The 13772-nt window shown below is 45.2% G+C and overlaps 1 protein-coding gene across 1 annotated transcript; it reads right to left on the reverse strand.

Moving 5' to 3' along the window:
* Positions 1–11017: 11017 nt before the first annotated feature.
* Positions 11018–11794, reverse strand: LOC119356702 (translation initiation factor IF-2-like). Its single transcript, XM_037623677.1, has 2 exons — positions 11413–11794; positions 11018–11335 (listed from the first exon to the last, which is right to left on the reverse strand). The coding sequence occupies exons 1-2, from the start codon at positions 11467–11469 to the stop codon at positions 11078–11080; spliced, it is 315 nt and encodes a 104-aa protein (XP_037479574.1). The 5' UTR covers positions 11470–11794; the 3' UTR covers positions 11018–11077.
* Between the last annotated feature and the right edge of the window lie 1978 nt (positions 11795–13772).

Genomic DNA, 13772 nt, shown 5'->3' on the forward strand with positions numbered 1-13772 from the left:
GGGGGGTGTTCGGGGTGGCGGCCACTGAAGGGGCGGCGTGCTTTTTTTTGAGAGAGAGAGAGAGATCTCGCAAGCTTTATTAATTGAGAGAGATGTTCATAGGTACAGTAGCTGGGTTATGAGGAATACCACACCACACATCTTTGACTTCATGGGTTCACCGTCACAATACACTTCAGCCCAGTCCTAATACGCTTTTATGATTACGTTTTGGAATTAACCGATGTGGTACTAACCAAACATTTCGTTTTTGCCTCCATGGTAGCACAATGGTAGAGTTGGGCTTGCTTTAGTCCAGCCCATACACGTATTTTTAAAAAAAAACAGGGGGGAAAATTGATACGCTGTGATTTGATCACTGGTCTACCTGATGTATGCCAACAAAGCAGACCACTCCGGCTACGCTCATGTCTGTGCTAATATAGCCGTTCGTCTTTTAAGAATAGAGTATGAGGCGTACACGGGCTGAGGCAATGAGCACGGTCGTGCTGGGCCGGGCCGACTGCTCCGGCGCACGGGACGTACAAAGGGAGTCGGCTGGACCGCTGGAGGCAGTTTTTCATATTTGTTTACGTATTAAATAGTCCCACCTTGCTATTTTACATAATTTTTTATCAGTTTATATACGTTCTTAGGTTGTCTAGCATCAAGGAGCTGCTTTGGAAATTAAGCAAAGAATATGAGATGAATAAGATTTGTCCTTAATGGAACAAATGAGGGGCAGAGCAATAGGAGAGAGAGGAAGTATATAGACATTGCATGGAAATGGACATTACATGAAAAATAAAGAAGGAAAGAGAGGAAAAGTAAAATAGATGGTAATTAAGGACGTGCGGGAATCGATGGCAGGCGGCCCTCATCTTACGGATAAAAATGAAGTGCCATTCTTTTCCTACATGATCCTCATTAAATTCACTTCATTTTTTTTCTTCCGTTGCAACAGACAACATGACATTTTTTTCCTTACACTTATAATCCTTACTAAGCTTGCACCAAATTTATAACACATTCAACATTATGTTGCACATACAGTCTTCGCTAAATTTATGTCAATTGTTTCTGACGTTGTAACCCATCGGTATATATACTATTTTTTATATATAAATGGAGGTATAATATTATTGGTCCTCCCATTTCATATGACCATGGCGTTTCTTCACACTGAGCTAGGCTATTCTACGGTTTCTACCCCGTTCTCCCGCGTAACATTTCACCAACAAAAAAACAATGCCCTCCCAACAGGTCCGTGCGACCCGGCCCAACCATCCCGTTTAGAAGATGAGTCAAAAATAGTTGACGGTGACTGGAATCAAACGCGGAACCCCCACTGTTTTTGGTGTTGATCATGTTATCCCGCAAAAAAGGTGTTGATCGTTTTCAACTAAAGTTGAATTTGGTGGTTGTTTGTGTCCTTCACGGACTGGTACTAAACTACTACAATGTAAAATCCAGATCACACAAACACAAGGCGCAAGCACTAGATTATGCAGATTTGACCGGGATCTCAAACGTGATCGTTCGCTTATCTGTCCATGCGGGGGATGCAATTCTTTATTGGATCCAAGTTTGGGTGGAACGTTCGCTGTGTAGTGGACATCGTGACCGACATTGATGACAAAGAAAAGAAGAGATAATAGGTATTTCATTATGATGATGTTCCATACTGCTCCTATGGAGTCCCTCTTTGGACTGTTGGACGCGTATATCCAATGAGACTACTTTTCCGGTTGTTGGCTGGAGCTATCATTATGACTGCAAATTTCTTTTCAATCAAGTAAATTTATATGCTCACCAGAAACCAACGACAGGTCAACACTTATCAGCAGTTTGCAATCTTTATTAGACTATGCATAAGCCAAATGTTGTTTTAGTTAGGCAATGTAGAAAACATGGTCGTGATTTATGTAGATTGGGCAGTCCCTTCAAACTGCATTTTTCAATCTTGAGTGGACGATTACATGTTTTCTTATAGAAATTGACTATATGTTTGATGAATTGACTAATTATTTTTGCCCCATCAGATTAAACTAGGTCTTAATTTGAAGGTACAATTTAGGTTGCTGGTGTTGGTTTGTTTATTGTACTAATTATGCTCTTTAGACAGAGACATGTTGTCTTCCTCATTCCTCAGTCGCTATGAGCTGGGCATAGATCGATGACCCGGTTAATCCTGATTTGTTGCAACATATGTTTTCTCCACATAGGTCTAAATAATGCAACCTCTTCTTAGGCTGTGGAAATATGATTTGGATGGAGGTTGATGGACTAGAGCAATTAAAGGGATGTGATATTTTCTTCTCCCGTTGCAACGCACGGGCATATGTCCTACCTATCCCTAATAATAAAGCACGGATTGACTCCGTGGATTCACCGTCACAATACGCTTTCTTTCTGTGAATTTACGCTTTCGGTTTGAATTTAAAACATATACTCGAGGTGGTACTAAACCGTTGATCGATTTCGCTCAAATCGCTCGACACCGAGAAAGCGAACGAAACAGCCCATCAAGAACGAAGAAACAGGCCAGTGACCCGCGGGCGTAGCTCAGGCATTACCCCGGGAGGCCGTATGTTTCGTTGTCACGCGCGTGGGCCGAATTGACATAGTCCACATTTTACTAAACCGATGAGCAGAGGAGCAGTGAAAAATACTTTCTACGTGAGGATTAGAACTCATAAATAGTCCCACCTTGCTCCTTTTCAACCAATTCAATCAATTTATATACGCGGGCGACTTTTCCGCATCAAAAATCAACAAGCCTCTGAGAGGAACAGAACGAAGGAATTAATCCGCGAAGAGTAAGTAGGTCTGAAGGAAGAATCTCAGATAAGCACGCAATCGGCAACCCCAGGAGAGGGAACATAATGGAATTGGAAGGATGGAATGGAATGGAACGGAGCCCCGCGAGCTCGGCCAAGCAAGGCCGAGCGTCGGAGCGGAGGAAGAGAAGGGCACCAACGGACACCGCTGCTCGGCGGACCCGCGATTGGCGAGGAGGGTGCACAATGTCGGCGCCCTGACGTCTTCTCCTGGCCCAGGCTGGAGGCGGACATGACACGATCGCGCACTCCAGGGAGAGTGCATCGTCGGCGCCGAGGGAGGAGGGAGGGGTGTGACCGCGCCGCGTGTGCTCGATCTGTTCTACTTGATTGGCTGTGGAAGAGGGAAGAGGGGAGGGGAGTACGCGGCGCCGTAGGTGGGGGTGGGAACTTGGGGCCGGGGCGGAGAAGGAGGAGCAGCGCTACTGGGATGTTGGCCTATTGGGTGCTGGCCTGCTGGACGGGATGTGAAGGAGGAGCAGCGCAGCACTGCGTGGATAAAAGAGGGCCACACAGGAGGATTACTCGGTGGGGATTGTTTGCTATGTTTGCTGAAATGTAGAAGAAGCATATATACGTGATGGATGGTGTACGTCGCCTTCACATGAAATTTATCAAAAAAGTTTGCCTTTTTTATGGTGATGAGTGAGAGTGAGTGCGGTTCGGTCTTTGGGCCAAGTTCAAGTAGTGCAAAAGGAAAAAAAACATAATATAATCTTGCAAACCAAGCAACCAACTTTTTCTTAAAAAAATATCAACATAGTAAAAACCTGTTTGCTTTCGAATATTAACCAAAAAATGTATATAAACAATCCCACTTCAATGCACCACTACTCTTCCATCCAAAAAAAAATGTTTGCATTTAAATATTTTCAAAATTTTAAGAAAAAACATTTAGATTAGTTATTAAACTCTCAAACAATTTTATGTCGGTGCATCCTGCTAAAAACACTTACACCATTGCTCTTCCATCGATGATAGTGCTAAGATGAAGGAAGGACCATCAAAGGACACTCTTGACGACTTTCCCAACTTTACACTACATGGTCTAGACACCAACAATTATTTTTCTAATTGCGGACACCAAATGTGTGTGTGTGTTTTAGATAAAGAGTGTTTCAAATTCTTCTTAATTTTTTTTAAAACATGCTTTTAAATATGTTCACGCTTGTTTAAAAATGCACAAAACTCCCAAAAAATGTTCCAACTTTTTTTTAACAAAACCATTTAAATTTGACCACAAAAATTTCAAATTTCATAGTTAAAAAACATGTGTTCAAAAAAAATGTTCATCTTCAAAAGATGTTTCGGTTCTAATAGAAAGATTAAAAATTTCAAAATTGTTTAATTATTTTGTAATAAAGAAATATTTGTGTTTTCGGAAAAGTAAAAATAGAACCAATTACTAGACTATTCCATGCAGCACTACTCGTTCAACGATGAAAGATGTTAGGGTGGCTTATTTACATCCATGCGTCATACTCCGAAAAGAGATAACATTATAAACTTATGCTGATGTTTATCAGAACTAGATATAAAAAACGATGCATGTTGTCATACAGAGCAGGTTTTACGAATTTTTAGCCCATTGCAACGCACGGGCATTTGTGCTAGTCTATCCCTAATCCCATATATATATATATATATATATATATATATATATATATATATATATATATATATATATATATATATATATATATATATATATATAAAGCACGGATTGACTCCGTGGGTTCACCGTCACAATACGCTTCTTCCCATAAGTTTGCGCTTTCACTTTAAATTTAAAACATATTCGAGATGGTACTAAATTTTGTTTAGACTGTTTTCGAAAACTCCCCCTGTTGTATCAAATATTCAACCCGCGGTCCACAAGCACACAGAAGCACGGGTTCTCCTCGCGTCCCGATCCCAGCCGCCACTACTAAGTACTGAAGAGCCCCTACTAGACTTCTATATTTTGTACTATCTTCCTGACTCAAAGGTGTACCTTCCATAAGTGACAACTTTTCTGAGCTTGATAATGGTGTGAGAGAAGGTTTACAACCTTGCAGTCCTGCCTTTTTAACCAGATCAGTTGCATACTTAGCTTGAGAAAGGTGAAGTCCATTCGAATGCTTCTTTACCTCAATTCCAAGAAAGTAGTGCAAGTCTCCAAGATCCTTTAACGCAAAGTCTGCAGTCAAGTCCTTTAACAGTCCTTTAATTGCTTTATCAGATGAACTAGTTACAATTATATCATCAACATAGATGAGAACAAATATGCATGTATTGGATCTGTTATAGATGAACAATGGCGTGTCTGACTTAGAGGGGATAAATCCAAGTGTTTGCATCTTGTGACAAAGACGTGAGTACCACGCCCTTGGAGCTTGCTTCAATCCATATAATGCTTTATCAAGTTTGCACACATAGGAGGGAGTTTTCTTACTTTCAAACCCAGAAGGTTGTTTCATATACACTTCCTCTTCCAGAACACCATGAAGAAACGCGTTCTGTACGTCAAGCTGCCTGAGACTCCATCCCCTGGAAACAGCAATGGACAAAACAAGACGAATGGTGGCTGCTTTTACCACAGGACTAAATGTATCCTCATAGTCTATACCATATCGCTGTTTGAAGCCTTTTGCAACTAGCCTAGCCTTATAGCGATCAATAGTTCCATCAGATCTCCTTTTGATCCGAAAAACCCACTTACAATCAATCAAGTTTTTACCTTGCTGTGGAGGAACCAAGTGCCAGGTTTTGTTTTTCTTTAATGCCATGTATTCTTCATTCATTGCCTTCTTCCACTTATCATCACGAAGTGCTGCATCAAGAGTCGCTGGCTCATCTGGTTCTCCTGTGGAACAGACCAAGCCATATTTGGTTACATGTTTATAATTTAAAGGCTGAATTAAACCTTGTTGGAGCCGTGTTCGTCGCGAAGGAGGAGCTACAGAGTCCGCAGCCACAGAGGATCCGGAGGGCTGCATGGATGGATCAGCAACAGATCCCAAGGGGGATCCTGCCGCGGACCCAGTAGCAGGTGCAGCAGCAGCCTCAGTCAGTGCGGGGCTGGCCGGATCTTCTGTGGTCGCTAGCTGAGGCGCCTCATCACGGGTGGGTGTAGAAGATCCCAAGGCGGGAACCCGCTCATCATTGCGCGGTCCGGTCGGTTGATCAGCACCGGTGGGGCCAGCTTCAGAGACCCGCGCGGATCCGCGCTGCTGATACGTGACGGGACGGGCGCCGTACCGCGTGCTGCCTGGAGGGACCCGCATGTCGGGGAGGGCCCACGTGTCGGTGGTGGAGACGCGCGCATCTGGCGGGGCGGCGCGCACGCCTGCACCTGGCGTCCCTGCACCACTAGATTCCGAGGAGGATCTGGTCAGCGGCTGCGCTGCCGATCCCGAGGCGGATCTGATCTGCTGCTGCTGCGCTGCCGATCCCAAGTGGGATCTGTCCCCTGGCGCGTTGTCTCCTGCCACAGGACACATGAAATATGGCCCAGATTTTTCACCTTATTGATTATTTGCTTCATAATTTTCTCTTATTTCATCAACACAAAGCTCATGCATGCCATTAGATGAGTTAGTCAACGAATGATCATCAATATTTAGTCCCCCTTTGTCAAAACTAGTGAGATGGGGGGGGGGGGTAGGAGGAGAATTTCTTCTCGAAGTAGTGCACCGGCGTTTGGGTGGAGATCGGCAAATGGAAACTTGGTTTCATCAAAAACGACATCACGGGAGATGTACACTCGCCCGGTGGAAACATCTAAGCACTTGACACCTTTGTGCTGTGCGCTATAACCAAGAAATACGCACTGTTTTGATCGAAACATGAGCTTGCGATTGTTGTAGGGACGAAGGTTAGGCCAACATGCACACCCAAATACACGAAGGGACTTATAGTCTGGTTTGGTGTGGAGAAGTCTTTCTATCGGAGTTTCATTATGAATAACACGACTAGGGAGCATGTTGATGATATGGACTGCGGTTAAAAACACTTCATCCCAGAATTTTAGAGGCATGGATGCGCCGGCTAGAAGGGCAAGGCCAACCTCGACAATATGTCGATGCTTGCGTTCTGCTGACCCGTTTTGCTGGTGAGCATGAGGACATGACACTTGATGTGAGACACCAAGTGTTTGGTAGAAGGAGTTTAACTTTTCGTACTCCCCTCCCCAGTCTGACTGGACAGCGACGATTTTGCTGTTAAATTTTCGCTCAACAAGAGCTTGAAAGTTTTTGAACACTTGAAACACATCAGACCGTTTCTTTAAAAGATAGATCCAAGAAAATTTGCTAAAATCATCGATGAAGCTAACATAATAAGTGTGTCTGCCAACAGAAGTAGGGGCAGGACCCCAAACATCAGAAAAGATCAATTGTCGTGGTTTGGTAGAAACACTGCTAGAAATAGGGTAAGGCAACTGATGACTTTTAGCTTTCTGGCATGAATCACAAATTGTCTCATTATGACGCTCACCAACAAACGGGAGATTATTTTTCCTAAGTAATTTTTCAACTAAAGAAAAAGATGCATGTCCTAAACGATCATGCCATCGTGTGGACGAGAGCTTGATGGCACCACAAGCATATTTATTTGGTCTTCGAAACTCCGGAATCAACGGATAGAGGCCACCAACGCATCTACCTCGATAGAGAACCGTCCTCGTTGCCTGATCCTTGATAAAAAAGAAGTAAGGGTGAAATTCAAGAAATACATGATTATCAAGGGCAATTGGATGGATAGAAAGAAGACTCTTGTTGGCACTAGGAACATGCAGAATTTTCCTAAGATGAATATTATGATGAGGGGGACGAAATATTGAGTGACCAAAGTGACGTATACTCATACCTTCTCCACTGGCAGTATAGATTTGATCCTTGCCGCGATATTTCTCCTTCATGGTTACTTTTTCGAGCTCATTGGTGATGTGGTTGGTAGCACCACTGTCAACATACCAGTTCGTGTCGACACCATATGAGCCATCAGCCGCCGCAACGACCTTTTCTTCATCTTGGGAGTCGTAGTCGTCCTCCTCATACTTGTACCAGCAATCTTTTGTTGTATGCCCGACCTTGCCGCAGATCTGGCACTTAGGGGTGTCCGGACGGTTCCTGCCGCCGCCACCAGCGCCGCGTCCGCGGCGTCCTCGGCCACCAGATTGGGGTGGCGCAGCGCCACGGTTGTTGCCGCCGGACCTGCCCTTGTTGCGAGAGGAGCCACGGGAGCGAGAGCCGCCGCCCCGCCCGCGAGTGGCCGCGTTCGCGGATGATTTGAAGCCGCCGCCATCGGCCCCCTGGAAGTGAGCCATGCGCTGATCGAAATTGGATAACATGGCAAAGAGTTCATCAAGGGTTACCCCGGTCACGCGAGCGTCGAGGGCAGACACCAGAGGCTGATAGTCGGCGTCGAGCCCATGGATGATGTAGGAGGCGAGTCCGTCGTCGGGGATCGCCTTGCCTGCGGCGGCTAGCTCATCGGCGTAGCCGCGCATGGAAGCGAAGTAGGAGGCAACGGAGAGACTCCCCTTCTGCGCGTTGATGAGGGACGTTCGTATGTTGTTGATGCGGCTGGCAGACTGAGACGAGAACATCCCAGCGAGCGTCGTCCAGAGCGCGCCCACGGTGGTGACCGTGGTCACCGTGAGCAGCACCTCACGCGTCAGGTTGTTCAGCAGGTATCCCAGAACCTGCTGATCCTCCCGGACCCAGATTGGGTGGAGAGGGTTGGGCGTTGACGAAACCTCCTTGCCGTCCTTGGTGGTGACGAGGGATTTCGCCGACTCCGGCTAGGTGTCGTCGACGTAGCCGTAGACACCGGCGCTGCGCAGCTGAGGGATGACTTGCGTGCACCATAGCACATAATTTGTGCGGGTTAGCTTCTCGGTAACTTGGCTATTGAGGCTGGTTTGGGATGCGCCAGAGGTGGAAGACATGGCTAGGGCTAGATGGAGTTTGCAGGGAGCTTTGATGGGAAAAGGATAGCTCTGACTACCATGTGCGAATAGCTGGAAACGTCTTGCCTGTTGAGGCCGACGGGTACGTGTTAATATAGGCGGGGCGCACCTCCCGTACAGCGCATACAAAGTAGTTTGGATATAGGAGATATTCAGGGAGAAGATAGAACTTGAAGAGAAAGAAACAACTCTATCCTATATCTATCCTAACTACCTCCAGGTGCGGGTCAAGGATGACACGCCAATATACGCTAATGTATACCGTACCAATATAACAGCATGTTTGACATATTTTACATAAAAAAACCAGCACGTCGCCCTCGCGCGAGTGTTGAATCAGTCGTGTGAAAATTATGTGTGACATTTCTATGCCCAATATGTGTCGGGGCGCCGCCGCTGCTTCGTGCCTGCCACAACATCAACCACCACTAGCCCTCATGTTTCTGCATTGTCTGCACCACGGGCGTGGTAGCCCGTGCAACCACCTCAAGCGTCCTTCATAGCCCATGCCTATGTCCCCTGTGTGACGCGGGATCCGCCTCATCGGGCGAGGAAACTGGCACCTCGGCTGCCATCTCACACATGTCGGCATGCACCTAGGTGTGCGGTGAGCACAATGCATTTTCCCAACAGGACATCTTTCTTTAGCAAACTTTATGTTTTTACAACGATAGTTTGCAAGATAGTGGTACTATCGTAACGTATTGTAGTGTCTACTGGTGACATAGTTTTTAGTAGCCATGGTGACATCATGTGATCCTTATGAGCAGAACTACCATGACAAGCATACGGGTCAATAGAATCCAGAAAGTTGCATTTTATTTGCTCTATTAAAAAATGGATTCAATTTCAATGAAAATCGTTAACTGGACTCCCATGATTGCGGTGGTGTATTATTCTGCAAAAAGTAGTTTTGTCGCCTTTTAATGTTTTCATTCACATATGTGGTCATATATGTTGCCTCACATGATGCGAGTTATCAGCCATGTAGACGTAGTTCTTATCTTTCTTTTTATCACACTTTTGGCCAATTAATTAGCTTTCGTTGTATCATACACACATCTGGATAATGAATAAAATGATGTACCTTTTGGATTACTTCTTCACCAACATATGTTCCATTCTACATTTGTCTTTTGGATTACTTCTTCACCAATTTATGTTCCACTCTACATTTATATCAGGAAAAATAGTTGTCTATAGGGACCTTGTATATAGTGGTTTTAGTAGGCATGGGTGTTTGCATTTTTCTATTTTCTACCCGTTGCAACACACGGGCCCTTTTGCTAGGTATGTAGAAAGCTTTAGTATTAGTAACTAAAGTATTCACAGCGCAGGCATTGGAATACTGATGTATTAAATTACTATAGTTTCAAAAAAAATATGTTGTATCTGTTTGGCTATGGCAAGTATCAATGTGAATTTTTTATTCCCGCAGTTGCTACACTGGTATTTTAAGTTATTTTTATTGCAGAAATAATATTCAATTTAGAGACACAAACATAGCAGAGACGACCATGTTGTATCCAAGGTGGCATCCCCACATCATTCAAATTCCTTTTCTCTGTGATGCATAGATGAACTTAATTTGGCAGGTGTAGAGTGGTCGGCAGAGGATATTACTATTGTGGCATGGGTTAACTTCATATATACAAGTGCAGTGTTACCTTTAGAAATTTCATGGAAGTATTTGCTGGTGTTTTCTCGCTTCTGATTGTAGTCAATCCTTACGAAGGATGGTGTATGGACTGGCAGCTGTCACGTTCAACTCAACAAGTTTATTTTTTGAAGTTTTAATCATTGCCTTGCATAGATGCGGTTCAATGATAACTCGCCTAAGGATTAACCACGTTTGAATGTAACTCGCCTAAGGATTGACCACGTTTGAATGCACAGATGACGTGGATCTAGGGGTCTTTAGCCATGTTTATCAGACTAGCATCGTTTGATTTTTTTTCTCCTGTTGCAACGCACGGGCTATTTTGCTGATCTCTACCTCTCTATCTACTATACTAAAATATAACTTTTGCAGAAAAGCCCCTTCAGTTTTGGTAATTCAATCCGCAATCCTATTTTAAGTGGGTATGTGAGAAAACGCTTCATTTTTACATAAAAAACCCTGCATTTGTTACAATTCTACCCACGGTCCTTAATTAAACTGCTTCACCACCGGGCACCACCACCGCTCGCTTATCCATTTGCCTTCTCCACCGCCGGGCACGGGCCGCAGCTTGCCGCCGGCTTCCCGCAGAAGCCAAGGAAGGGGTGATGCGTCCCGACGGAAAAAAAGGAAGGAGGGAAGTGACTAGGAGGCGGGGTCGGCCTGCTGGTTTGCCGGGGCTGGAGAGGCTCGTGGTAGGGAGCTCCTCTCCTCTGCTTCAGGTGCGAGGCGGCCGAAGCGCTCGGGCTGCAGAGCTGCGGGGCGGGGCCCGAAGGGTGGCGCGGGCGCTGGATGGGACTTGGTGTAGGTCTCTGGCGAGATGGGGATGGCGTGGAGGGGGTCTGGACGCCGGCGGATCCTTGGCCGGCGGCGCTCGGGCATCGGGCGGCCATGGCCGTCTCTCTGTAGAAAAAGAGAGAGCTCTTAGAGAAGAAGCACGGGGGAGAGAAGAGAGATGGAGGAAGAAGGGGAGGGCTCACCGACGGCGCAGAGGAGGACGCCCGAATGAGGAAGCGGCAGGTCGTCGTCCTCCACATCGCCCAGCGCGCGGCTTCTCCGGGCGCGGAACTGCCGCAGCTGTTGCTGCTGGCCAGACACCCGTAGCCGCGCACTCACCTGCGGCGAACGGAGGTGGGAGAGGGAGAGTGCCCTGGCTGGCAGGGAGGGGAGGAAGAAGGGAGAGGAGTGGTGGTGGAGGAGCAAGGCAGTGAGAGGATGTGGTTGGACGAGGCATGTGGCCTCTCGCAGTCAACGCGAGCCGCGAGCAAAGGAAGAAGCGAGAATGAGCGACGCGGGATCGGCCGAACCTCTGGGGCATGGCGCAGGTGGCGAAGGCTACGCAGAAGCCTTGTACGAGTCAGATAGCTAGATGGTGCGTGAGACCGTGTATATATATATATATATATATATATACACACACACACACTAAGTCGCGTGAGTTTTGTAACACCGTGAAGAGAAAAAGAGAAAGAGAAATAAAGAGAGAGAAAAAAAGGCATGATATGAGCCCTTGGCTATCTGCTTTTCGTGCACGTGTGTTCGTATGATTTGATGTAATCGAACCTGAGAGCGGAATTCCAACAAGGTCGTAGGCAAGGCTTCTGGCCTGATCCGGAGCACGGGGCCGACGGCCAGATCAGGACGAGGTAGAGGAGCTCCAAGGTGCCAGCCTTGGCGGCCTCTGGGTTCATCGCCGATTAGGGGGTGCTGCGCTGGCCAGCCACCACGGCCCCGCGCACGTGCAGCTCTTGGCTAGATTGGATGGAGAAGAAGAAGAGGACCAGCGCTGGATTAGGATGAGCGGAGGAATTGGCGATCTGGATAAAAGAAGGAGAGGTGGCGATGAGATAAGACACGCAGTGGGCGGTCAGTGATTTTCTTTAATGAAATGGAATGAGATTGGTCTTGTACCGGCCAGAAGCTACTGGATGCACGCATGCTAGCACCGAATTTTCATTTTCCGGAAGAGCACCGATTAATACTTGATGATGTTTGTTGTTAGTACATACTCCTTCTGTCCTAAAATAACTCGCAATACAATTTTATACACAATTTTGTATTTCCCTGTTTCTAAATTTAAGTCCTTTTAGAAATTTTAATACAGACTACATATGCATGTATATAGACATATTTTAGAGTGTATTTTCACTCATTTTGGTCTATATGTAATCCATATTGAATCGTTAAAAAGACTTATATTTAGGAACAGAGGGAGTATTGTTATTTTTTTAACCAATAAGACTTTATTCCTCAAATAATATCCAAGTCATTTACAATGAAGTGAGAAATAAAGTCAGGGATAAATGATTTTTAGAAAATAGAAGATTTATCGCTAAAGGATTTGTGTGCTAATTTGTGTGCCACCTCATTCGCCTCGCGGAAGCAATGTGAGTATTCAACACTAGCAAAATCCAGAGCTAGCTGCTTACACTCTGCCATCATAACCGCATCAAGTCCAGCATGAGCATCCGGATTTTGTACTGATTCAACCACAAAGTTGTTGTCTGATTCAATTAAGATCTTATTGCATCCGATCTTCCCCGCTAAGTATAGGGGGTATTGTTAGTTAGTACAATGTCAAGACACTTATTTTAAGACGGATGGAGTATAATAATTAAAAGTGAATGAAATATTGAAAATAAATATTTCTTAATGGAGAATATATTTGAAGCTCGCCGGTACTTGCTAACCATCAAGATATTCCTCAACTATGTATGTCATCGATGTCATCAATAAGATAGGAAGGAGAGCGAGGGATGAAGAATAGAGAGAGTGCGACAACAATGCTTCTTGCTCGCACCATGTTTCGCCCCGCACGACAGCTGGGAGAAGGAGCACTACCCTCCGTTGTACCATGTGTCCCACGGCTCTGCATCCCCTAATGCTGATACTCATCGAGGCCCAGTGATAATGTCCAGGGAAGTGGTCATGTTGGCATGGGGAGTGTGCTCCTACTGTTGACGGCACAACAAAAGTGTCGCAAGTATTGTAAATTCTTTACTTTCTGGTCATCATATTTTTGAAATGAGAAAGCGTAAATATGAATTAATGTTAATAGGGATTGTGAGATATAGGGATGAAGATATGATTTGTTTGAAACTGTTACAGGTATGCCAATGATGCAGAATTACTTTTGCATCGAAGCGGTGGCCGCTGTAATTATTTTTACATAGGGTTGTGAAATAACAACTTATTACACACAATTCAACTTCTTTAGAGCGAGTTGAAGAAGTAGGTTTATTAGTAGAAAAAAGATTATGAGCTTTTGAAATACAATGAGATCTTCATAAAGTGGATATTTATGAGTTTCACAAGCAATTTAATTGGAAAATCTTATTAT

Source organism: Triticum dicoccoides, chromosome 2A (genome assembly GCF_002162155.2).
Source record: "Triticum dicoccoides isolate Atlit2015 ecotype Zavitan chromosome 2A, WEW_v2.0, whole genome shotgun sequence".
NCBI classification, from domain to species: Eukaryota; Viridiplantae; Streptophyta; class Magnoliopsida; order Poales; family Poaceae; genus Triticum; species Triticum dicoccoides.